The sequence below is a fragment of the Sorex fumeus genome, unplaced genomic scaffold (genome assembly GCF_029834395.1).
Source record: "Sorex fumeus unplaced genomic scaffold, SorFum_2.1 ptg000013l, whole genome shotgun sequence".
NCBI lineage: Eukaryota > Metazoa > Chordata > Mammalia > Eulipotyphla > Soricidae > Sorex > Sorex fumeus.
In genome coordinates this window covers 1424161-1449064 of record NW_026606070.1, presented here as the reverse complement: position 1 = coordinate 1449064, position 24904 = coordinate 1424161, and the positions used below count along the sequence as shown (strand labels likewise).

The 24904-nt window shown below is 52.8% G+C and overlaps 1 protein-coding gene across 1 annotated transcript in view; it reads right to left on the bottom strand.

Annotated features, from left to right (window-relative positions):
* The window catches only part of PPM1K (protein phosphatase, Mg2+/Mn2+ dependent 1K), a 34490-nt gene extending 10020 nt beyond the window's left edge, over positions 1-24470 (bottom strand). Inside the window, exons 1-4 of the mRNA XM_056111406.1 lie at positions 24322-24470; positions 18093-18553; positions 12637-12737; positions 1707-1872 (exon numbers count right to left, since the gene is read on the bottom strand). Of these exons, the coding sequence (XP_055967381.1) occupies positions 1707-1872; positions 12637-12737; positions 18093-18532 (707 nt within the window). The 5' untranslated portion in view covers positions 18533-18553; positions 24322-24470. The remainder of the gene's footprint in view (positions 1-1706; positions 1873-12636; positions 12738-18092; positions 18554-24321) is intronic.
* Between the last annotated feature and the right edge of the window lie 434 nt (positions 24471-24904).

Genomic DNA, 24904 nt, shown 5'->3' with positions numbered 1-24904 from the left:
TTTTCCTTTTTTTGGGTTTTGGGCCCCACCAGGTGGTGCAGGGCTTACTCCTGACTCTGAGTTCCAGGGTTACTCCTGGAGGGCTCGGGAGACCATCTCTAGCACACAACACCAGCAGCCCCGCGGGCTCCAACCCAGCATCCATGAGCATCGCTCCTGTTCTGGTCCCCGAGAACGAGCATTCTCCTGTTCTGCTGCCCGTGCGCATGTGCATCTGCCTGTTCCGGTCCCCGCTTGCACGAGCATCTCCTGTTCTGATCCCCGCGGGCACGAGCATCCTCCTGTTCCGGTCCCCGAGAACAAGCATCCTCCTGTCTGCTGCCCGCGCACATGTGCGTCTGCCTGTTCCGGCCCCCGCGCGCACGAGCATCTCCTGTTCTGGTCCCCCTCCCCGCGCACACGAGCATCCTCCTGTTCCCGTCCCCGCGCGCACGAGCATCCTCCTGTTCTGGTCCCCGAGAACGAGCATCCTCCTGTTCTGGTCCCCGAGAAGGAGCATCCTCCTGTTCTGGTCCCCGAGAACGAGCATCCTCCTGTTCTGGTCCCCGAGAAGGAGCATCCTCCTGTTCTGGTCCCCGAGAACGAGCATCCTCCTGTTCTGCTGCCCGCGCGCACGTGCATCTGGCGGTTCTGCTGCCCGCGCGCACGAGCATCCTCCTGTTCCGGCCCCCGCGCGCACGAGCATCTCCTGTTCTGATCCCCGCGTGCACGAGCATCCTCCTGTTCTGGTCCCCGAGAACAAGCATCCTCCTGTCTGCTGCCCGCGCACATGTGCATCTGCCTGTTCCTGTCCCCGCGCGCACGAGCATCTCCTGTTCTGGTCCCCCTCCCCGCGCACACGAGCATCCTCCTGTTCCCGTCCCCGTGCGCACGAGCATCCTCCTGTTCTGGTCCCCGAGAACGAGCATCCTCCTGTTCTGGTCCCCGAGAACGAGCATCCTCCTGTTCTGGTCCCCGAGAAGGAGCATCCTCCTGTTCTGGTCCCCGAGAACGAGCATCCTCCTGTTCTGGTCCCCGAGAAGGAGCATCCTCCTGTTCTGGTCCCCGAGAACGAGCATCCTCCTGTTCTGCTGCCCGCGCGCACGTGCATCTGGCGGTTCTGCTGCCCGCGCGCACGAGCATCCTCCTGTTCCGGCCCCCGCGCGCACGAGCATCTCCTGTTCTGATCCCCGCGTGCACGAGCATCCTCCTGTTCTGGTCCCCGAGAACAAGCATCCTCCTGTCTGCTGCCCGCGCACATGTGCATCTGCCTGTTCCTGTCCCCGCGCGCACGAGCATCTCCTGTTCTGGTCCCCCTCCCCGCGCACACGAGCATCCTCCTGTTCCCGTCCCCGTGCGCACGAGCATCCTCCTGTTCTGGTCCCCGAGAACGAGCATCCTCCTGTTCTGGTCCCCGAGAACGAGCATCCTCCTGTTCTGGTCCCCGAGAACGAGCATCCTCCTGTTCTGGTCCCCGAGAACCGAGAACGAGCATCCTCCTGTTCTGGTCCCCGAGAACAAGCATCCTCCTGTTCTGCTGCCCGCGTGCACGTGCATCTGCCGGTTCTGCTGCCCGCGCGCACGAGCATCTCCTGTTCTGGTCCCCTCCGGCTGCGCACCAGCATCCTGTCCTGGTCCCCGCCTGGCACAAGCGTCGCTCCTGTTCTGGCTGGTCCGCAAGGCCAGGGCTGTGCCCTCCTGACTGCGGCGGTGGCCCCCCGACGTACCTTTCTTTCTCGTCTTTTCTCTCCGGGGTATGGTCAATAGTCAGCTTCACCGCCTTTCCTTTTCGGCACAAAATCGCCCGGCTGTCCCCAACACTGGCTACCACCAGCTCGATGCCGTCCCGCAACAGGGCGACCGTCGCCGTGGTCCCAGAGGTCAGCAGGGTGGCTGGAAGGTGACGAAAGGTGCGTGTCAGTGGCTGTCCGAGTGACACAGCCACGTTCAACTAATGCGGAACGCGTGGCTCTAAGTCAAGGAGAGCGAGGCAAGATAAGGTTGCAGATGAGATGTGTGAGTAAAAGCATGCAGAGGAAGAAGCATCTGACTCAGCAACAAGGCTCCGTGCAAACCCCAGAAGCTGCCAACGGGATGATTCTTAACAAGGAGACAAAGAGCCTGGCGGTTCCCAGCGCCTCCAGTGACCCCCTAGTACAACTGGCTGGAACTGAACACGATGCCACTGGCCTTTGGGCACTAGGTGTCATGATGGGAAGAATTATGCTTTAATGAGATTGGCTAATACGGCGAGAGAAGTGGGCCAATTAAGACCACTCGGACCTGCTGACTTGTTCTGTTTGAGGGATTTAAATTTCTCTCCTTCCACAATGATTCCTACGAAAGCCTCGGGCCAGGGCAACCAGCGCATAACATCTGCACTTCAGGTGCGATATTTTATATTTACTCTTTCCCATTTATCTTTGTCTTCCCCTGACATGAAACAAAGTTTTAGCCATCACAGTACCAATGCAGTATTGGGCGTGCCAGGGAATGAAATCCATCCCAGTTCCCCACAAGCCGGGGCAGTTCCCTGAAGGAGGATTCGAGATCATATGCCTGCTGGGAACTAAAGGGCAGCTCTGCTCCCTGGACATTCTAGGGAACAGGGTTTCTTGGAACCGACAACAAATAGGTTCTCAGTTGGACTTGGCTGGAAGCTGCCTTTTCCCGTAGCCAATTCAAAGTGCACTTGTGCGTCCTTCTTGTATTCATTCTAACACTGTCGGCCTGAGTTCTGGCTCACTGTTATTCTGAGTTCTGGAGGTGCATTGAGCCTTGCCCAAAGGAGGAGAGTATGAAATTAAGGGCTAGAAAAAGGAAAGTGGACTGGAAGGAATGGAAAAAGACAGCATATTTAAAGCAGGTATTATATCTGGAATCATGGCGATTATTTAAAAGAATTCAATACAACATTGAGGTGATCATCCAAAGATAATTTTAGCTTCAAAGATAGATTCAGGACAAATGAAGTCCTATTGATTTTTTCAAAGAGACTATTTAAAATATCTCATCAGTAATACATTTTGAGTATATGTGTATACATATATTCCAATCAGTATATTAAAATGCCTGCTTTAATCGGGAAAGTCCAATAGGAAAACGCAAATGGATCCTACTTTTTAAATTCATGCCAAATGATTTTATTGAGAAATAGCATCTCTAGTTGCACTATCTTTCTTTCCATTTATCTCTTGATTTTGGAACTGACGTGCCCCAGTAATAAAAATAGCTTGGCAATGCAAAAATATAGTATACTATTTGTCTGTATGATGTCTTAGTATAACAGTGATGTTTATACTATAAATGTCCTGAGTTTCCAAATAAAACTATATGGAGGTTTGGGGTTGGAGGATAGTCCAGTGGGGAGGGTGTTTGCCTTGAGTATGGCTGACCTGGGTTTGATCCCCAGCATCTCAAATGGTCCCCCAAGCACCGCCAGGAGACAACTCCTTAGCCCACAGCTAGGAGCAACCTCTGAAAATTGCAAGGTGTGACTCCAAAAACAAAACAAAACAAAAAAACAAACCAAAACCAAAAAAACTATATGGAGGAATCTTTACAGTTTATGATCACCATCCTTTTCAGTATTTGAAGAGCAAGACAAGAAAATCCAAAAATTTACTCAAGAGATTTGTTGACAGAAGGTAACATCTATCCCTTTCCTTTTTGGTTCAATCACCCAGAGCAACTTTTTAAAAAAGTGGGTTTTGGGGTTTTAAAAAAAGGGTTGTAGAGATGGCATAGGGGTTCAGGTGCTTGCCTTGCATGCAGCAAACAGGGTTTAACCCCTAGTACCACATATATCTTAATCACTATCAACAACTGCCCACCAAAAAACTGAAACAGAAGTGGGAGCGATAGTACAGTGGGGAGGGCATTGGCCTTGCATGCAGCTGACCCGGGTTCGATCCCCAACATCCCATATGGTACCCTGAGCACCATCAGCAGTCATTCCTGAGTGCGGAGCCAGGAGGAACCCCTGAGTATTGCCAGGTGTGTTCGCCCCCCAAAAGCATTTTTAAGTAGCGAAACGCCAAAAGAATGAAAAATTTTCATTTTTCGGACATGAAAAATGTCAAAATTCACAGCTCAGGATTGTTCTCCGTGGCATTGCCAGATTTAAGAGTCTGCTTTTTTTCACCACCCAAACCCAACTTCCAGAAGAGTTCCAAAATCAGGGATTGATGGCAGCCTTTCCAAATCTAGCAATTCTCCCTCGTGCGCCAAGCAACCAAGAAAATAACTATTAAACCAGCATTATCTTTTTATTTAACACAGAAGTAAAAATCTCATTGTTGCCGTTGTGTGTGTGTGTGAGTGTGTGTGTGTGTGTGTGTGTGTGTTTCCCTTCACAACAAATTCTGAAACGAAGACATCTTTCAGTAAGTCCTTCACGCTCACTGGCCTTTCTCTACTGCAAGGCAGTCAACTACTGAGACAAAGAGGGCGTGGGAACCCCCCCGCCGTCCAGGCTAGGAAGGGCCGGACACCTTCACCTGAGACAATATTAAGCAGGTTTCTCTTTCCGCCGAAGCCCAGCACTGAGTGTCCACGGGCTCAGGCCTACAGGTGCTGCCCAGGTACAGTTCTCTGCCACAAATAACACGCACAGGGGCAAATAGGAAATTCACCCACTTTACACGCCTGTAACACAGGGGGGGAGGGGAGAGGGTGGGGGGAGCAGAGAGAGCTGCAAAATAAGGGGGAGGGGTTTTACTCGGGTGCAAATTTCACTCACAAATGACGTTAACATCGCAGGAGATGCCGAAACGACCGTTCCAAAACTCAATGCGCCCGAAGTTGACGGTATTTTACAGCTGCGTGTTACAGAGTTAGCGTTTCTTTCTCAGTTCTGTGGCTTCCCAAGGTAGGAAAAACACAGATACAAATTGCACCCACACCAAAACACAGACCCCCTCCATCAATGCATACACAAACATGCACACATGCACGCACACTCAATCAAACAGTCTTAAAAAGTCAATCAACGTCTGTATGGATGGGGGGGGGGGGTTGCAGGGGGGAGCACTGTCCGTGGGTTGGGCAGGTTCCCATCACAGAAGGGGTGACTCATGACAGAGCACTCAACCGTCATCTGTGACAGCGGCTCCTCATCTGAATGTGAACCACACAACACTCCCGCATGACTAGGGTTCAAGCAGACACCAAGGCAATCCAAGCCTCTCAGACTCAGGATGTAAGTCTGTTGATGGCGCCCATCCAGGGACTTAGGGTCTCCGGGCAGTTTTGGAGAAGGAAGCTTGAATCGCTGAAGCACCAGTCAGTGATGCTGTCGCTCTAAGGTAGCTCTCTGATTTCTCAATTCAGGAAACCCTGAAGACTTCCTGCAGCTGTCCCGGTGCCCTGCTCGCAGGCCCACAAAGCAAGAGGAAAGTGATCAGGAGTTGGAATGGTACCAGGAAGAGTAAAAAGCTGATTTTTCCAAGTAACTACTGGCAGGTGACGACTCAACTGAACACAATTTGGCTAAACTAGTATAGTTTTAGTAGGCATTAACAGAGGTGTTCTGAGAACAAGTACCAAAGACGGGGCCGGAGGGACAGAGTACAGCGGGTAGGGCACTTGCCTTGCACGCCACCAACCTGGATTAATCTACATCCCATCTGGTCCCCTGTGCCCACCAGGAGTGATCCCTGAGCACAGTTGATGGGACCCAAGATCAAAAAACTAAAAAACACTGAAGGCCAAGAGTTGGGCTGAAAGAATAACAAGAGTGCAGGAAGAACAGCTTTCAAGACTGACTCAGTGCAATGGCTGGAACTAACCACAAGTGTGTGTGGGGCTGAGGGTAGGTAAGACAGAGAAGAGACGGCTATGACAATAAGAGCGGGAATGATCACACTGGACAAGACCTGAGGGTAAAAGCAGGTAAAGGGATATTCTCGATAACCTTTCAGTATCAATATTGCAAACCACAATGCCCAAAAGAAGAGCGAGCAAGAAAGAGAGAGAGAGAGAGAGAGAGAGAGAGAGAGAGAGAGAGAGAAGAAGAAGAAAAGCACCTGCATAGAGGCAAGCAGGACTGGGGTGTGGGTGGTGATGGGAGGGAACCTGGGGACCCTGGTGCTGGGAAATGTGCCCTGGTGGAGGGACGGGTGTTGAACACTGGTCGGACTGAAATCCAATCCTGAACAGCTTTGTAAGGGTCTATCTCGCAGTGAGTCAATAAAAATGTTTTAGAAACAATAAAATAAAATTTCTACTTAAAAAATTTAAAAAAAAATCTGACTCAGTGCCTGTCTTCGGGCTGCCCCAGTGTAGGTGGGGTACTCAGAATCGTGGTCCTTCTTCACACAGAGCGTTGGGTCCTTTAATTCTTCCAACAACTCCCACACAGTCATTTTTTTTTTTTTTTGTGGAACTGTTTATCTCTGCAGGAACTTAACTTCCTTCCAACATTTTATTTTGTTTCTGTTTTGGGGCAGTGCTCAGGGCTTGGGATCACTCTGGTGAGGCTGGAAAGCATGTGTGACTGGAGTCTCTCTCCGCCAGCTCCTGCTTTCAAATGGAAGCAAGCTAAGAGCACTCTGAAGCACGGACAGACTATCAGAGAGTTCATCTAAGTTTTCTAGCATCTACGTAAAACGACAGTGTATCCACAAACCAGAGACTTGCTGGAGATCATTTAGATTTACTGTCAGATTTCACCGATGTCAAAATAGATAGGATCAGCTGTCAATCGAATACCAAAAAAGTAAAAGATAACGAAATTAGAATTCATAAAGAAGGGTAAAAGGTAAAGGCCCTCCCGTTGATCGTCGATTTGCTCGAGCGGGCCCAGTAACGTCTCCATTGGAGACTTTGTTGTTACTGTGTCTGGCATATCGAATACTCTCGGTAGCTTGCCGGGCTCTCCGAGAGGGGCGGAGGAATCGAACTCGGGTCGGCCGTGTTGGCCGCCTGTAAGGCGAACGCCCTACCGCTGTGCTACATTTTTTTTTTGCTTTTTTTTTGGGGGGTCACACCCGGTGACGTTCAGGGGTTACTCCTGGTTCATGCACTCAGGAACTACTCCTGGCTGTGCTCAGGGGACCCTATGGGATGCTGGGGATCGAACCAGGGTCGGGCCGTGTGCAAGGCAAAGGCCCTACCCGCTGTGCTATCACTCTAGCCCCAAGAAGGGTCATTTAACATGTGCTACCAACAAACTAGCTGGAGAGGTGATGAGCACGTGTCTTGCATGTGTGAAGCTCAGGGTTTGATTCCCGGTATCCAATACATAATAGTAATAGCAATAATGGTAATAGAAATAGTCTACATTTTTCTTCTTTGCTTCCGTGCCACACCCGACAATGTTCTGGATGTTACTGCTGGCAGTGAATGGGGACCATAAGGGATATCAGGGACCAGACCTGGCAAGACCCTGTCCACTGTACTATCTTTTCAGCCCCAACACTTTAAGACTAGGTTCTTGCTGGGTTTTTGATAAGTGGCATTCTAAATTGTATTCTCAAACTAAGCTCAGTTTAAACTATAAACTAGAGTAAACCATTTTAAATGGTAAATATTTTAGGGGTCTGAGCAATAGTACGAACAAGAGAATACTTGCCCCCCAAAACCAAACTGTCACTGTCACTGTCCTCCTGTTGTTCATCGATTTGCTCGAGCGGGCCCAGTAACATCGTGAGACTTGTTGTTACTGTTTTTGGCATATCGAATATGTCACGGGGAGCTTGCCAGGCTCTGCCATGCGGGCGAGATAGTCTTGGTAGCTTGCTGGGCTCTCCGAGAGGGGTGAAGAACTCAAAGGTGGAGGAATCGAACTTAGGTCAGCTGGGTTGGCTGCGTGCAAGGCAAATGCCCTACCCGCTGTGCTATCACTCCATCCAAAAAAAAAAAAAAACACAAACAAACAAAGAGTAAATATTTTAAATGCTCAAGTACTATGTACAGGTATGACATCTTCAGCCAAAAGTTATGAAATGATGATAATGTCATATTCACTTTCTCTCTTTCTTTTTCCTCCCTATATTACCACACCTAGTCATGCTAGGGCTAACTCCTGGATCTGTGCTTAGCGATCACTCTTGGCACAGCTCTTGGAGGACTCTCTGGGATGCTGGAGATCGAACCTGGGTTGGCCACAAGCAAAGCAAGTGCCTTCACTGTACACCATCTCTGCAGCGCTAACACTCACTGTCTTTTAAGAAAGCTAATACCCAGCACTACACATAGCTCCAAAGTACTGCCAGGAGTAATCCCTGAGCTCAGAGCCAGAAGTCGGCCCTTATATTATATGATTAAGGGGGCTTTCGTCTCATTTATGCCACAAATTGCACCTTAATTATTCATTCCTATAATTTAACCAGTCTTTTCAGGTTATTCCTGCTTAAAGTCTATCCCCTTTAAAAAAAATTTTTTTTTTTTTTTTGCATCACACCTGGCAATGCACAGGGCTTACTCTTGGCTTTGCACACAGGAATTACTCCTGGCGGTGCACAGGGGACCATAGAGGATGCTGGGAATTGAACCCGGGTCAGACTCGTGCAAGGCAAATACCCTACCTGCTGTATTATCGCTCCAGCCCCTAAAAACAAAATGTTTGAAACTTCATTTAAACACCGTGATATACAAAGTTATTTATAATATAGCTGTTTCAGGCACTCAATGTTCTAACACCAAACCCACCATCAGTGTGACCTTCCTTCCACCAATGTCCCACCCACCCCCAAGCATGCCCCCTTCGCAGGCACCAAATAAGTTACTTTATATTGCAGGTTACATCAAGCATCTCACAGCGGTGTTACTAAAGTCAGTGTCTGAGGATGTCCTGAGCTAGTTGGTGCAAGCCGGGCCTTCTGTGTTACTGCTTTTGCTCCCTGAGCTTGGTGGGCTTATGGATAATCCTCCCATCTAGTATGCGGTGCTCCTACAGGGCTGATGATACTGAAAAATCTGGAGGCATCACGTGGCCACAGGTGCTCCAGCGGGAGCCGGGACCCGAGATGAGTCGGGAGCTGTGGAGCTGGGCCATCCGTGCGCCTGGAGAGATCAGCTCGGGCAGGGAGGATGCCAGGTGTGTTGGGGTGCGGGGCTCCCCCATCCTGGGCAGGCCCTGAGAGCCAGTCTACCCGGGACGGCTCAGCTGCGCCTCTCTCTCAAGACTGATCCTTACGCCACTCACTTAGAAAGGGCCTGAGAAGGGAAAACAGAACTGATTCCTGAGAAAGTAGGAAAAAAAAGAAAGTAGAGAGGGAAACTCCACTTGCTTCACAATTTTATTAGCACTGGCCCTACTCCTATCTTTGTTCCAGGAGTATTAGTTACTCTCGTAATACCGGCTCTGCTTCAGTTCTTATTAAGAACAAAAGCCAAATGATGCGATGAAATAACCACTTTGGAATCTGAAATGGAGTTTCACTTTCCAATTTTTCCCTATGCATAAATTGAAAGGTAAAAAAAAAATACAGTATTCCATTCTTAGTTTAGTATCGCAAACTAACTTTAATATATTTGATAAAATAGGTTCTAACTGTTAAAGAGAAATCTGTGCCATCTTTGAAAGTCTAGGGACACCCCTTAAGAATAAACTTTAGAATTGTTCTCAAATTGCTAGTTAAACACACAAGCAGGCGAGTTGATCGGTTAATAAAAGAGACAAAATAAGATTTCCTGAGAAATAAAAAGTCAAGGCCAGAAAAAGAGTACAGGAAACAGGGAGCTTGTCTTGTACCTGGCTAACAAGGTCAATCGCTGGTACCCCAGTGGTCCCCTGAGCCCTGCCAGGAGCGATCCCTCGGCAGGCGCCAGGAGTAACCCCTGAGCATCACTGAGGAGCTCAAACAACAAAGCAAAACAAAACAGAAAATGGAAAGTCAAAACAGGCCTTTTGTTTCTTTTTATCTCTCCACTAGTATCTCCCTGTCTTGTTTCATTATACTTGCAAAACCAGCCAGTAAGTGAAAAACAAACCTTAGACCATCATGTAAAGATTCTGTAATCAGGGATCAGAGAGATAACACAGCGGTAAGGCACTTGCCTTGCACGGAGGCTATGAAGGCTCCATCCTCAACATCCCATGTGGTCCCCCAATCCCACCCAGTGATTCCCCAGTGCAAAGCCACAAGGAACCCCAGACCACAGCTGGGTGTGGCCCCAAAACAAAACAAGCAAAAAAACTCTTCAGTTACTACCTCAGACCATACAACAGAGGAAGTAAATGAAATAAACACATTTAAGTTACATTAGCACTGTAGCACTGTCCTCCCGTTGTTCATCGACTTGCCCAAAAAGTGTTGTTACTGTGTTTGGCATATCGAATACAGGTAGCTTGCCAGGTTTTTGCCGTGCGAGTGAGATACTCTCGGTAGCTTGCCGGGCTCCCCGAGAGGGGCGGAGGAATTGAACCCGGGTCGGCCCGGTCAGCCGCGTACAAGGCAAATGCCCTACCCGCTTTGCTATCACTCCAGCCCTAATAAAAAGTTATCACGGTCACACTCCTCCCGTTGTTCATCGATTTGCTCGAAGGGCCCAGTAACATTGTGAGACTTGTTACTGTGTTTGGCATATCGAATACGTCATGGGTAGCTTGCCAGGCTTTAATAAAAAGTTATAATAATAATAATAATAATAATAATAAGTTACATTATTAGAAATGAATTACATTTTGATGATAACCTTTTCACAACTTCCTATAAAAGTATCTTTAGAAAGTTTCTTTTAAGGCAATAAAGTTAAGTAACTTCTCTTCCTAAGTTAAACATCCCCTTAATTATAATGTTTCTTTTTTCTTCTCTTTTTTTCCTCTTTCTTTCTTTTTTTTTTTAATTTTGAGCAAAGCTCAGGGCTTGCTCCTGAATCTGTGCTCAGGGATCACTCCTAGCAAGCTCGGGGATCAGAGGGGATGCTGGGGATCAAATCTGCTGCTGGCAAGGACGTGCCCTACCTCTGTGCTATCACTCCAGTTCTATAGTTCATTATTTAATAAATGGGAGCAGTCCTTTATTTTACAGCCAAACTGTCGCTGTATTAAGCAGCTGAGATTATTAGACCCTTGAGCACAGGGCCGGCCGCAACCGTGAAGGGCTAAAGTCTTTGGTTATTGATCCCATTTCCGTGATAAGCCTGAATACCCTCCCCGGAAAGCCCCAGCAGCTGGCATCTACAGAAGGCTGCATGCAGAGAAGGCGGGCGTGGCTGCAGGATGACCAGCTAGTACCCGGTGCCACAGGAAGCTGCCCCGAGGTGGATGCAGGGCCAGGGCCCTGGGGTACCCAGCAGGGACACCAGCTTGCATCAGGAGTAGCTCCTGAGCACTGCCACGTGGTCCCCACTCCCGAATCAACCAGGGAAAGGTCAGACAATGGAGAGCCAGGGCCCACAGACAGGAAACTCCCAAGGCGGGGCCCCCCACGCAGGAGGCTGGCGCTGCTGCCCAGGCCCAGAGGGGTGGCGGGAGAGAGAAGAAACACTCTTGCTCGGGGCAGGCCAGTCTCTCCAAGAAGCAGAGGAAAGAGCCTTCCAAGACCAGCTGGATGGAGCCGTCCTCAAGCCATTAGGACCCGGGCCAGGGACTTCCTGGCACTCGGTGTGCGAGGGTGAGAACTCCCGTTCCCGTCTGGAGAGCGAACAGGACGTCTCTGCGTGTGCTTGAGACAGAGGGATGACCCACACGCAGGTGCAAGGGCAGCAGAGGCCGAGTCCAAGTCTAAATAAGGTCTAAATATGCATGCACACGCGTGCACGCACACACACGCATACCCACACGCGTACACACACGCACAAACACACACACGCATGCACACACACGCATGCGCTCTTACACACACACTCACACACACAGTGGCTGTGGACCTTATCACGGCACCCCTCATAATTGAACCAGCAGCCTGGAGGTGGGCGGGGGGAATGTCAGGGACCCCAAAAACTCAAAGCAGGACCAGAACGGAAAGAATCTCGGGAGCTGACAGCGAGAACGCATTGGTTACATTTTCCTGAAATGATTGTGATAAGCGGAGTCAAAATCTGAAACATTTTCCTTGCAAGAGTAAGGATACAATCACACATTTTTAAACGAAGCCGCCATGCCCTTGGGCTGAGGACACAAACAGAAATATCTCTCCTTGCCCCTAGAAAGCTTTGAGATGAGACAGGGATTTCAGAAGTGGGGGGTGGGGGGTGGGAATCTTTATCTTTTCAATTATCCCAAGGCGCACACATGATTCGGCCTTGTCTGTTCCCATCTCTGAGCAGCGAGCAGTTTTCTTGTCCGGATATTTACTGTCCTAGCTAAATGAGATTTCTCTGTCGTGTGGTTTCAGTACTTACTCGTGAGATTCATCTAAAATACCAAAAACTTATCGCTTTTAAGTTGCTTGTAGTATGGACATCATGTCTATAAAACAAGCAATCAGACAGTTTAAAAAAATGTTAGACTCCTTTAAAAAGACTGCATCTCGATACAGAACCACCGGAGCTTTCATTTCTGAAAAATTCTGATTGAATTTCATTTAAAAGCGAGGTACTCACATTAGTTTGGCCTTCAAACAGCGCTTAAAGTGATTCTTTATATAATAATCATTTCAACGTAAGCACACTTTTTTTTTTTAAGGTTCTACCTTAAAGGCTTAAGTTGCTGCCATTTTGCCCAGATCCCCGCCCAGAACGTTAAGGAAGGTGGTTTGTTTTACTTACCATCAGCAGACAGGTGGGCGTGCCTGGAAAAGGCTTTATCTATTTCTAGAAAAGCCAAAGTCAAGACCGTTTCCAAGTTTTTCTCCTTAGGAAGCAAATCCCTTTGTGGGAGGGGGAAAAAAAAAAAGCTCTGAAAAATCACTTTACTGGTTTTTTTTTTGTTTGTCTTTTTTAATCTTTTGAATTTTCTCATCTTCCTCCAGGGCACGTGATGACCTGCATCCCTTTCCAGGCCTTGGAGATGGCGAAGCCCAAATACCCAGCCTTAAGAGATTAACCCCCACTCCAACCCCGGAGGTTGAACCCCTTCATGTTAAATGAAGTCACTGACTGCCCTGGTGGAATAAGGCAAAATGCTCACAGCTGGACAGACGGACAGCATGAACAACTCTACCCAGGAGACAAGTATTAGTCACCTGGCCCTAATGGCCCACGGTCCCTTTGATTGTAGCAGGAGCACAATTCTGAAAGGACGTTACTCATTACAGTCAACACTAAACTCTTTCAAGAGAGTCAGGACACCCACACTGATGCCAATTCCCTAAAGCTACTTTCAACAGATCATCAAAGGCCTCTACACTGCTTGGAAAAAGGATAAGCGTGTGCTGTCCTCCCTGGCAGCAGCTGAGATAGAAAGGTCTCCCCTGTACTTGCATTGTTAGCACCCAGAATTTTAATTTGACTTCACCCATTTATTCTTGTTTGTTTGTTTTTGCTTTTTGGGTCACACCCGGCGATGCTATGGGGTTATTCCTGGCTCTGCACTCAGGAATTACTCCTAGCGGTGCTTGGGGGACCATACGGGATGCCGGGAATGGAACTCAGGTCGGCCGTGTGCAAGGCAAACGCCCTCCCCACTGTGCTATAGCTCCAGCCCCATCCATTTCTCCTTGGCTATTTGACTACTCCGGGCTCACTCCTGGAGGTGCCACACGGACCAGGCCAAAAGCAAGGCCAGCACCTTAAGCCCCATACTTCCCCCGCCCTGGCAAGAAAACTATTTTAGGCTGAGATCAACTGAGGCCCTTTGAGTTCACTGGCAACTGTACCGCTTTCTTGGGGTCTGAGAAATAGGACGAATGGGAAGACACTTGCCTAGCACGCAGCTGACCCCGATTCAATCTCTGGCACTGCATCTGATCCCCTGAGCACTTATGGCAGTGATTCCTCAACGCTGACCAGGAGTACGCCCTGAGCACTGCCAGGTGAGGATCTCAAAACAGAACAAAAAAACCAAACTCATAAAGAAAGTGCATCTCTCCCTTAAGTACCTATAAAATGAGAGGTGTTTCCCAGAACGAGGGCTATTACTGAAACTAATCACTCTATCTAAGTAAGCCACCGGTATGGCTGGCAAACACCTATTTAAAAAGCGTCATGTGACTCACCCTCTCTTTCCTCTCTCCTTCAACCACCAGGACCCAATCCGACTCAGCAGGTCAGGACATAATACATGGGCCTGAGAGATAGGACTGGGCTTAACATGCTTGCCGTGCACAAAGCCTGATCCCTGGCACCCCATATGGTCCCCTGAATACTGCCAGGAGTGATACTTGAGCACAGAACTAGAAAGATCAGAGCTTAGCCAGGTGTGGTCTTGGAACAGAACAGAACAAACCAAAACACACACATACACACACACAGGAATTCACCCCTCTAACACAAAACCCCAAGGACGGCAGAGGCACCTATGTAAGAAAGTTTAGGTATTAAAATGCCGAGGGTTGCAAATGTGCACCCCAGAAGGACTAATATATCAGGAAAGATCAGGACAGATAACAAATATCTGCTAGCAGCAAAAGTGCACCAGGCAAGTATAGAATAAGGTCGTTTAGGGTCTTTTAAATGCAGGGACAAGAAGGGCAAAAATAGACTAGGAAGTTGCCAGGATTTCTCTGGGTTCCTGCTGATTGGTTATGTAAAATATCCTGGCCTCTGATCTTCAGGTACCTACTGAATATTGATGTGCTTATTAACTATTCTTACTCATAAGTTTAAGGCATATTATTAACTATTCTTAATGTGTCACTTAACAATGGTTTACCTGGCCAGAGACACAGACCAGTGGGTAGGGCACTAGTCCTGCACCTTGGGTTCAAGCTTGGAACACCATGTGGTCCCTAGCACCACCAAGAGAGACTCCCAAGGGCAGAGCCAGGAGTAACCCCTAAGCATCACTGGGTGTGGCCCCAAAACTGTAGCACTGTAGCACTGTCCTCCCGTTGTTCACGATTTGCTCGAGCGGACCCAGTAACGTCTCCGTTGTGAGACTTCTTGTTACTGTCTTTGGCATATGAATACGTCACAGGTAGCTTGCCAGGCTTTGCCATGCGGGTGAAATCCTCCCAGTAGCTTGCTGTGCTCTCCGAGAGGGGCGGAGAAATCGAACCCGGATCGGCCGGGTCGGTCGTGTGCAAGGCAAATGCCCTACCCGCTGTGCTATCGCTCCAGCCCCCAAACTAAAAAAGAAATAAAAGAACAACGGCTCCCCGGCTGAGATCCCTGGAGGGAAAATGATACTACCTTGAATAACGGGCCTGTGCGACCACTGAAGGCCTCCCAGAAGCCCTAAAGCTTGGACAGTCCATATGTGTGCTTGTCTGCCTCACACATGTTCGTTTGTCTCATCTCTGCCACTGACTCTGCTGGACGAGGTTGAGGCGGCAGGCCGACTGACATTATCTATCTGGCCCCACCCAAAGATGTAAGGGGTGGCATGAAGAGCCAGCACACTCGCCTGGCAGAGCCACTGAGATCTCAAGAATGTTCCACTAACTTGTCTTCACTTCAAGGCCCATCTTCAGGAAGGTGACACGTAGGCTGACCCCTTCCTCCCCAGCAGCCCAGCCGCAGAGGAACGTGGCTGACTGCTGCGGCCGTTCCCAGTGGCTGCCGGGGCCAGATGGGGTGGCAAAGGATGTGAAGAGTCCATGCTGGTCAGGGCTGGAAGCTGAGCTGCCCACAAGCAGAGCCCGCACTCCTTGGCTCCCACTTCATGGCCTGTTCCCTGTAGAAACAGCTCCTGTGACTGCACAGGGCAGGTGTTTCTCTCAGGACACGGAGGTGGCATCATCTGAGTTGCTAATAAAACTCTTTCTCAACCATCATGTTTCTCAACAGCCTAGTGCCTTGGGTCAGCAGTAGGCTGGACTTTGGTGACAAACACCCCCCCCCCCCCCCACACACACACACTCCACTCCACTCCCTTTCCCTGGAGATCCTTAAGTCCCTGCACACTCCCAGTGGTCACCCATCAGTGGACAGCATTCAATAGTGCTGGTTCCAGGGGCTGGAGAGATCATACCGTGGGGATGGCGTTTGCTTTGCACATAGCCAACCTGGGTGCAACGCCCCACACCACATTTTGTCCCTCAAGCTCCACCAGGAGTAGTTCCTGAGAGCAGAGCCCAGGAGTATGCCCTGAGCATTACAGGGTATGGCCCAAAATTAAAAAAAAAAAAAACAAAAACCAAAAAACTAGTGCTGGTCTTAAAAGTTTCCACTGTACAAGCTTGTGTGAGCAGTGGTTGACACTTGGGGTGTGAAGCTACCCCTTTCACAAGGCTCAGACAGAATGAAATCCTCCAAGCCTGCAGTTCCCAGGACGTCTCAGGTGTTGTTACAGGGCAGAGGACTGTAATTAAGTTTTCATCTTCCTAATCCGTCTGATGTTAATGTGACTATTCGACCCACCCTACAAAACACCCCAGAGGGGTAGGGGGAAGGTTCTCACAGAAGCAAAGGTTTCTTATCCACTTGCTTGTTTTGGTTTGGGGCCCAGCCCTGACAGGGCTCTGAGGGGCTAAGTGTCAATTCTAGCTAGGTCTAAAGTCCTGTCCTAACTCTCCCCTGCACTTAACGGATTATCCCTCAAACTGTGCTGTTTGCCAGTTGAAATGGTGACAGGCAGGTCAAGCAGGGTGGATTTTTTCTGCTGCTATTATTTTGGGAGTCACACCCAGCTGACTCCTGGCTCTGTGCTCAGGGCTTGCTCCTGGCAGTGCTCCGAGGATGCTGGGGTTCGAACTGGGTCAACCACGTGCAAGGCAAGCGCCCTCCCCACTGTGGCTAGGGCTCAGCATTGTGGACTGGGTTCAGGGAGTCGCTGGAGTCCGTTTCTGCCATGGTGAACTGAGGATCCCACCACCCCCAGGCCTTCCCTCCCCGAACTTCCACAGAATGTGCTCCCTCACTTCCCCAGTACCCACAGGATGCGGTCCCCCCACCTCCCTGCCCAGTTTGGTACCCAGAATGTGCCCAGCTTGGTACCCAGGATGCGCTCTCTGGCATCCCCGTCCCGCGGTACCCCCAGGATGCGCCGTCCGCCCCACCTCCCCGCCCAGTTTGGTACCCAGGATGCGCTCCCTGACCTCCCCGCCCCCGCGGTACCCCCAGGATGCGCCATCCGCCCCACCCCCCCGCCCAGTTTGGTACCCAGGATGCGCTCCCTGACCTCCCCGCCCCGCCCCCCCGCGGTACCCCCAGGATGCGCCGTCCGCCCCACCTCCCCGCCCCGTTTGGTACCCAGGATGCGCTCCCTGACCTCCCCGCCCCGCCCCCCCGCGGTACCCCCAGGATGCGCCGTCCGCCCCACCTCCCCACCCAGTTTGGTACCCAGGATGCGCTCCCTGACCTCCCCATCCCGTGGTACCCACAGGATGCACCATCCGCCCCACCTCCCCGCCCCGTTTGGTACCCAGGATGCGCTCCCTGACCTCCCCGCCCCCGCGGTACCCCCAGGATGCGCCGTCTGCCCCACCTCCCTGCCCCGTTTGGTACCCAGGATGCGCTCCCTGACCTCCCCGCCCCCGCGGTACCCCCAGGATGCGCCATCCGCCCCACCCCCCCCGCCCAGTTTGGTACCCAGGATGCGCTCCCTGACCTCCCCGCCCCGCCCCCCCGCGGTACCCCCAGGATGCGCCGTCCGCCCCACCTCCCCGCCCCGTTTGGTACCCAGGATGCGCTCCCTGACCTCCCCGCCCCGCCCCCCCGCGGTACCCCCAGGATGCGCCGTCCGCCCCACCTCCCCACCCAGTTTGGTACCCAGGATGCGCTCCCTGACCTCCCCATCCCGTGGTACCCACAGGATGCACCATCCGCCCCACCTCCCCGCCCCGTTTGGTACCCAGGATGCGCTCCCTGACCTCCCCGCCCCCGCGGTACCCCCAGGATGCGCCGTCCGCCCCACCTCCCCGCCCCGTTTGGTACCCAGGATGCGCTCCCTGACCTCCCCATCCCGTGGTACCCCCAGGATGCGCCGTCCGCCCCACCTCCCCGCCCCGTTTGGTACCCAGGATGCGCTCCCTGACCTCCCCGCCCCCGCGGTACCCCCAGGATGCGCCATCCGCCCCACCTACCCGCCCCGTTTGGTACCCAGGATGCGCTCCCTGACCTCCCCGCCCCCGCGGTACCCCCAGGATGCGCCGCCCGCCCCACCTCCCCGCCCGGGTACCTACAGGATGCGCGCCTCCATGTGCGTGTGGCAGAAGTCGGCGGCGCCGGGGCCCCCGTGCCCGTCGAACACGGCGAAGTAGAGCACGTCGTCGGTGAGCTGCGCGAAGTCGAAGCGGTCCTCGTTCTCCCGGCGCTTCCCGATCTGCGAGGCGCAGCCCACGCGGGCCAGGCTCACCTTGGGGATGGGCTTGCCGTACTTGATGCTGGGCGGCAGCAGGATGGGCTCGTCGATGCGGTTGTCCCAGATGCCGAAGCTGTCCCAGGTGGCGGGGCGCCCGCTGCCATCGGGGTCGAAGCGCGAGAAGCGCGGCGCGGAGGTGGCGCGGAGCCCGGCGCAGGGCGGGTGCCCGTCGGCCCGCGGCAGGCGGCGGCTCAGCAGCGCCCTGGGGCGCACCCGCGGCCCGCCACCCCTGACCAAGGTCAGCAAGGCGGCCGTGGACATCCCTCGGGGCGGATGGTGCAGCTGCGGGAGGAGAAAGGTACCCGGCGTCAGTCGTTCCCAGGACAGGGTCCCTCGGCCGCCTCTTCCCAGTAGCCCAGTGGCCCACTGGGCCGACAGGGAAAGTCTCACTGCCTGGGTCGATTCCGTGACCGCGAGGATGAAAATAGGGTCAGGGAACCTGACCCCACCTATAGCCCCGCGGGGAGATGGGCTGTTGGGGTGTTTAGGCAGGTAGACAGGGAAATGAGACTTAGGTCAACAAAACTTCTGGGAAGGAAATTTTTTTTTTTTTTTTTTTTGCTTTTTGGATCACACCCAGCAATGCACAGGGGTTACTTCTGGCTTTGTGCTCAGGAATTACCCCTGGCGGTGCTCAGGGGACCATATGGGATGCTGGGAATCAAACCCGGATAGGCCGCGTGCAAGGCAAACGCCCTACCCACTGTGCGACTGCTCCAGTCCCAGGAAGGAAAATTTTAAGACTGATCCACTCTATGGATACGGGAAAACAAAGACCTGATAAGACCCTCAACTGACCCCGAGGAGATTGGACCCTCCCCCTGAAGTTCCTCTCCTCGAAAACCCTCAGACTTCTCCTTTGATTAACTTTAAAGATTCAGCCCTGAGAAGACGCCAGAACTTCTGGATCAAGACAACCCTCGGAAGAGTCTACAGAAGCCACCTTGAACAAAGGAAGGGCGCACAGATGCTGCCCGAGCCCATGTGCTGCTTGTGCCCGCGTGGCCGAGCATCTGCGGTGCCTGAGCACATGTGTCACCCGCATCTCCCCTCTTGAGAATGCGGACTGTCATGCTTTCCTGTCTAGCGCTGGGATGTGTGTAGGGGCTCTCTCTGCCCTTGGAGAAGCCGGCGTTCTCTCCTGAGCGCGTTACTCTCTCTTTCTCATTCTCGCCCCTCCCACGCCTTCAAAAACCCTCCACATAAAATCTGTTTTACGTCACTGCTTGTCTACTCCTGAGATTCTTTTCTGCGAGGCAAGACAAGAACCGAGTAACCCTGGGTGGCAGAGGCGGCTCAGGAGAAAGTGACCGTCTTTCTCTCCTCCCGACTCACGTGAGCCACCCGTGGGGTCCACCTACATCGGGAGTAGACCCTGATATTCTGGATTTTTTTTTTGGGGGGGGGACTAGGTGGGGTCACATCCGTCAATGCTCAGGGGTTACTCCAGCAAGGCAAATAATCCGGCTGGATTATCACTCTGGCCCTGGATTCTAGATTATTTTTTTTTTTACCTGCTTTCTGGAGAGGCCAAACTATTAATGTAGCAAAACTAGAAAACGTCAGTGGAGATAGTGTAGCAGCTAAGGTGCTTGCCTGGCACTGGCCCACCCTGCCTCCATCCCAGGTACCTGGTGTGGTCCCCCTAGCACTGCCAGGAATGATCCCCGAGCGCACAGCCAGGAGTAAGGCCCCCACGGGTGCAGGCGCCAACCAACCAAACAACAGCAAAGAGCACAGTGCCGAGGGCTTCCTCCTGGCTCTGCTCAAGGATCATTCCTAGCGGGCTCGGAGACCATATGGGACCCAGGGACAGAGCAGGGCTGGCTGTGTGCAGGACACGCATCTGAACCCCTGCTCTGTCTCTGAACCCCAGCATCCGTGCTTTTTCTTCCTTTCACCAAAGGAAAGGAACCTATTGCTCTGAAGAAAAGTTCTTTACCAATAACAAAATCTCTTAGGCGTGATTGAAAGAAGAAAAGTAACTCGCTAAGATTTCTGAACTGACAGGCCAGAGGTACAGCGTGGGGGCTACTGAGCTTGCCTTGCACGCGGCTGGCCTGGTTCCATCCCTGGGCCCTGTATTTGGCCCCCAAGGACCGCCCGGTGCTACCTCGTCCTTCCCCCACCAAACAAATATGAAAACAAAATCTCTTAACTTACTCGACTTGATATACTACACGACTGTGGTTATGGGACCGGGTTCATGCACGTTATTTCTAGAGGCAGAAGGGTCAAGATGTGTGTGACCTCAGGAATTAAGGGGCAACTGCACCAGTGACCAGCAGTCACACCACACACACGTGCACTAACACCTGTGGCTCTCCTCTTCCACAGGAAGCACATACAGTGACAAACTAGGCCTTGCAGTCCAGGGAAAGAACCAGGTTCAGTAACAGCTATGTGCTCAACCCAAACGTTCACGAGACTTCTGCCGGATTCAGCGGCCAGAGGCCTTCCCCTTCGCCAAAAACCCGTAGAAATGAAGACCAGTGACTTGTAAGCAAGTAGAATGCAGAATGAAGAAAAAGCTCCCCCCACCCACCTCCCAAAAAAACCCTTTAAAAGAAGAAAAAGTTCTTTACAAGAGTGACAATTAGAACATCAAACGTCTAAGGGTCAGGGAAACAGCTCAAAGGGCTACTTACTATACACGCTTGGCAAGACAGAGGTCTGGGTTCATTAACCACCATGCCCAGACTAGGAAAGTCTCAGAGCACTGTTAAGGTGTGGCCCCCAAAACAAAGCCCCCAAATGCAAACACCTACTGATCAGTTTTGGGGCCACACCTGGCAGTGGTCCCCAACCAATCAACCAATAACATAGCCTTAATTCCCAATCAAAATAAAAGAGAAGAAAAAACGGATATGAACTGAACACATAGCATTATGGCACACATTAGATTCTACTAGCAAGAAGGAGCTTCAAAACAGGTACTAAACAAAAAAGTAAAAGAGGATTGGAGAGACAGGACAGAGCTTTCAAAGAAAAAGAAAAAAAAAAACCCAATCCTGTCAACACCTTGATCTCAGACTTTTGCCTCCAGAACTGAGACCATGAACAGTGGCTGATGTTTGTTGAAGCAGCTGACTGTGGTCGTAACCTTGAGCACCTCTGGGAGATGGGTCTGACCCAGGCTCAGTTCCCAGCACTCCATAGGGTCCCCCAAGCCCTGCCAGGAGTCACTCCTGAGCACCCCTGGGTATGGACCCCTCCACCCCCCACAAAAAGAAATAACAGTACCTGTGTTGAAATCCTCAATAAGGTCATGTAAGCAACATACTCCATTGATCAAAAGGGGAAGAAAAAAGTCTTCTCCTGAGGCCCAATTTTTTCCAATTGTTTTCTATTTTCCAATTCAAAACAAAAATGTGCGTTGACAGTTATAGAAACAAAGTATTTCACAATGCCTTTTCAGCAATTCTGATTGTTGGGGGGGGCTGGTAAATTCTAAACAATAATGGTGCATCTTTTGTAAAAATTATGAAGGTAATCAATATAGAAAAGAATTAAGTGGAAATCATCTGCCTCACAGGCATTGGGAGGGATGGGAGGGGGGTATATTGGGGTTCTTGGTGGTGGAAAATGAGTACTGGTGAAGGGAAAGGTGTTTGATCATTGTATGACCGAGACTTAAACCTGAAAGCTTAGTAATTTTTCCCACAGTTATTTAATAAATAAATATAAGAGAAAAATAAATAAATAAAATTATGGGAAAAAAAGTAAGGTGGAGTTCATCCCCAATTCAATCAGCTAATCAGTGGCTGAATAAATAGCATTACTCCTACATAAAAAAAAAAATGTGGGTTGAGGAGGAGAACTCAGAGCACTGCAGCACATGCTTTGCACAGCTGAGGCCCACGTTTGGGCCTGGCACAGTCTAACTCCCAAGCACCAAGCTGGGCATTGCCCTTGGTGCACGCATGACCTGCTGGCATCCCCCCACCCCACACCTCCCATGTTACTCACAAAGTTACTTTAATCCCCTATAATTTTCTCCCCACACTTTTTTTTGGTTGAATCCAAGAAGATTTGATTAGAAAAACCGAAGGACGTTCTCAGTGTGAGAGGGAATCTTGAGTGGAAAACCAATGATACTCAAATTCAAACACATCCAAAAAAGTCTGCTGTCTTGTGAAGAAATAAGCACCTGCAAAGATTTCCTTTTTCATCACTTCTGCATGATTCTGTGAACTCATTTCCTGTCCCATTCCCTCAATATTTTAATTGGTTAATCTGACACTGAAAGGCTCCAAAACCAAGATATTGCGGGGGAGGAGGGTCAGGGGAATTGGACCCTGATGAACTATTTTTTATTTCTTTATTTTGCTGTATGGGTCACACCCACGGCTGCTCAGAGGATCCTCCTGGCTCTCTGCACTCAGTGGTTGCTCCTGACTAGAGCTGGGGAGGGTGCTAGCACCCTGGCCCCTCCTGATTAACACATCTGACCAGCACGGGGAGGGAGATCTGAGCCAAACCTTCACACGGACAGAAGGTGAGGACCAAGAATAGGCCTAGAGATTGTGCAAGGGAAGGAAGCGAAACCCAGCACTGCGTCTGCCTCTGAGCCGCCACCAGGAGGCAGGAAGCGGGTCGGGCTTGCTGGGAGCCTTCAAAAGCACCCACTTGATTTCGTTTTATTTTGGCTGGGGGGACCACACCCGTTGGTGCTCAGGGACCATCACCCCTGGTCGGGCGCGCGGGACCAGGCGGGGTGAGAGATGGAGCAGCGTGCAGGGGATGTGCTGGCTCTCGGGCCCCGCATGCCTGATTCCAAAATAAAGGGAGAGATGCTGACCGGTCGCCGCCAGCACCGTCTGTGCATCCTGTTCCTCTGACGACCATTTTCCAGTCCCCCGGTAGCTCCAACACCTCGGACTTTATTTTTGGAAAAAGGGCGGCGCTCGCGGCCGTTGGCAGGCGCGGGCGGTGGCTCGCGGGGCGCGCTCGCTCCACGCGGAAAGCGGGTCAAAAGGACAGCGGGTTATCAGCATTGCCAACACCGGTGCCAGCCTTGCTCTGCGCCTCCCGCCGTGCCAGGGGAAGCCCGCTGCGCTCGTCCTTCCTGGCCCGGGATTCCGGGGGGGGCCCAACGGTGGGGGGGCTGGCGGTCCGGCTTCTGGGTCTTGAAGGTGGTCGGGATCGCTGCCATCCGACACTCGTTTTTCTGTGTGTTTGCTTGTTTTTCATCCTTCCTGCCGTTGCAATGAAACTGGGACACCAGGAAGGAACCGCTGCTGTTTCCCAAAACCGTCGGGTCACCTCCACTTGGCACGCGCGCGCACGCGCTCCGGGTGCAGCCGGGGGCCTGGCTGGGGGGCGTGGGCGTGGTCCCTGAGGCCCCCCACCCCACCCCAAGTGCTCATTGCTCCGTCCCGGCTCGCCCACCGTCCCCGGCAGTGCTCTCGGTGCCCGGGGCCCGAGAGGGGCCGCGCCAAGGCCGCGGAGCTCGGGAGCGCCCGCCGCCAAGTCGTCGGGCGCCGTGCGCGTCGCGCCCCCTCTTTGTCGCCCAGCCCACCCGCTCTCTGCGCTCCTGGCTGCAATCGCAGGGCGGCGGCCGGCACCCCCCCGCGTCCCCGTGCTGCAGGCCAGTCCCCCGGGGGGGAGGGCAGCTCCCGCCTGGCCGGGTCCGGGTCCGGGCACCCCGTGGCTCTCCTCCCGGGCTCCGCCGGCGCCACGTCTCCGAGCCCCGGGCCGCGGCCCACCGGGCTCTGCCTCTGGGGTGGGGGGACAGGCGCCTACCACTGGCGGGGCAGCACCTCGCGGACCTCCGAGGCCCACCGCGATGGGCAGCATCCCCCCAACCCCCACCCCGGAGGGGGGATCCCAAGCGGCGCGGACTCGGGTGGGACCAGATTCCCGACTCGGGGTCGGCGGGAGGAGGAGATCCCAGCTGCAGGCGCCGCCCCTGGGCGCCCTCCTGCGCAGACGACCCCTCCCCCCGGGGGTGACCAGGGTCAGCGCGCTGCGAGCCCCCGCCTCGACAGGACCCGGGGAGCGATTTGCAGGCAGGGGCCAGCGGAGCGCATCTCCTCCGGGGCTCTTACCTCCTGGCGTCCCCGGGGAAGCGCTGCCCTAGCTCATGCAGGGCGGGAGAGGGGCCCCTCGGCCGGCCGGTGAGGCTGCCCCCGCCGCAGCTCCTGGCCTCCCGAGGAGTGGGCACCGGGCTCGGCCACCCGCGCCCCGCCGCCACCGCTCGGGAATGTGCCGCTCGCTGTAGGCCAGATGGAGAGGGGAAGTCTGCGCCCGCCGACGGACGCGGGCTCCAGCCAATCGGCGCGCGGCTGGGCGGGTCCCCGGGCGCCCGGGAGCCAATCGGCGCCTGCGCCGGGAACGAGCCTCCCGGCGACGGCTGTCGGACTTGGCTGACTTTCAGCGGCGCGCGGCAGAGCGACGTGGCTGCGGGCCAATAGCGGCCGGCGCTGACGCCCCGCCCCCGAGAAGGCCCGGGCGCGCCGGCCAATGAGAGGGCGCGGCCGCGGTGGGGCGGGGCCAGGAGATTTGGTACCCGGCCAGTGGGATGGGGAAGGGCGTGTGCGTGTCCCTCGGGCCGAGGGGGCGGTCGTTGCGACAACTAGACGGCCCAGAACTGATCGCCCGCGTGTGACCCGGGCGAAGGGCTTGAAAGGC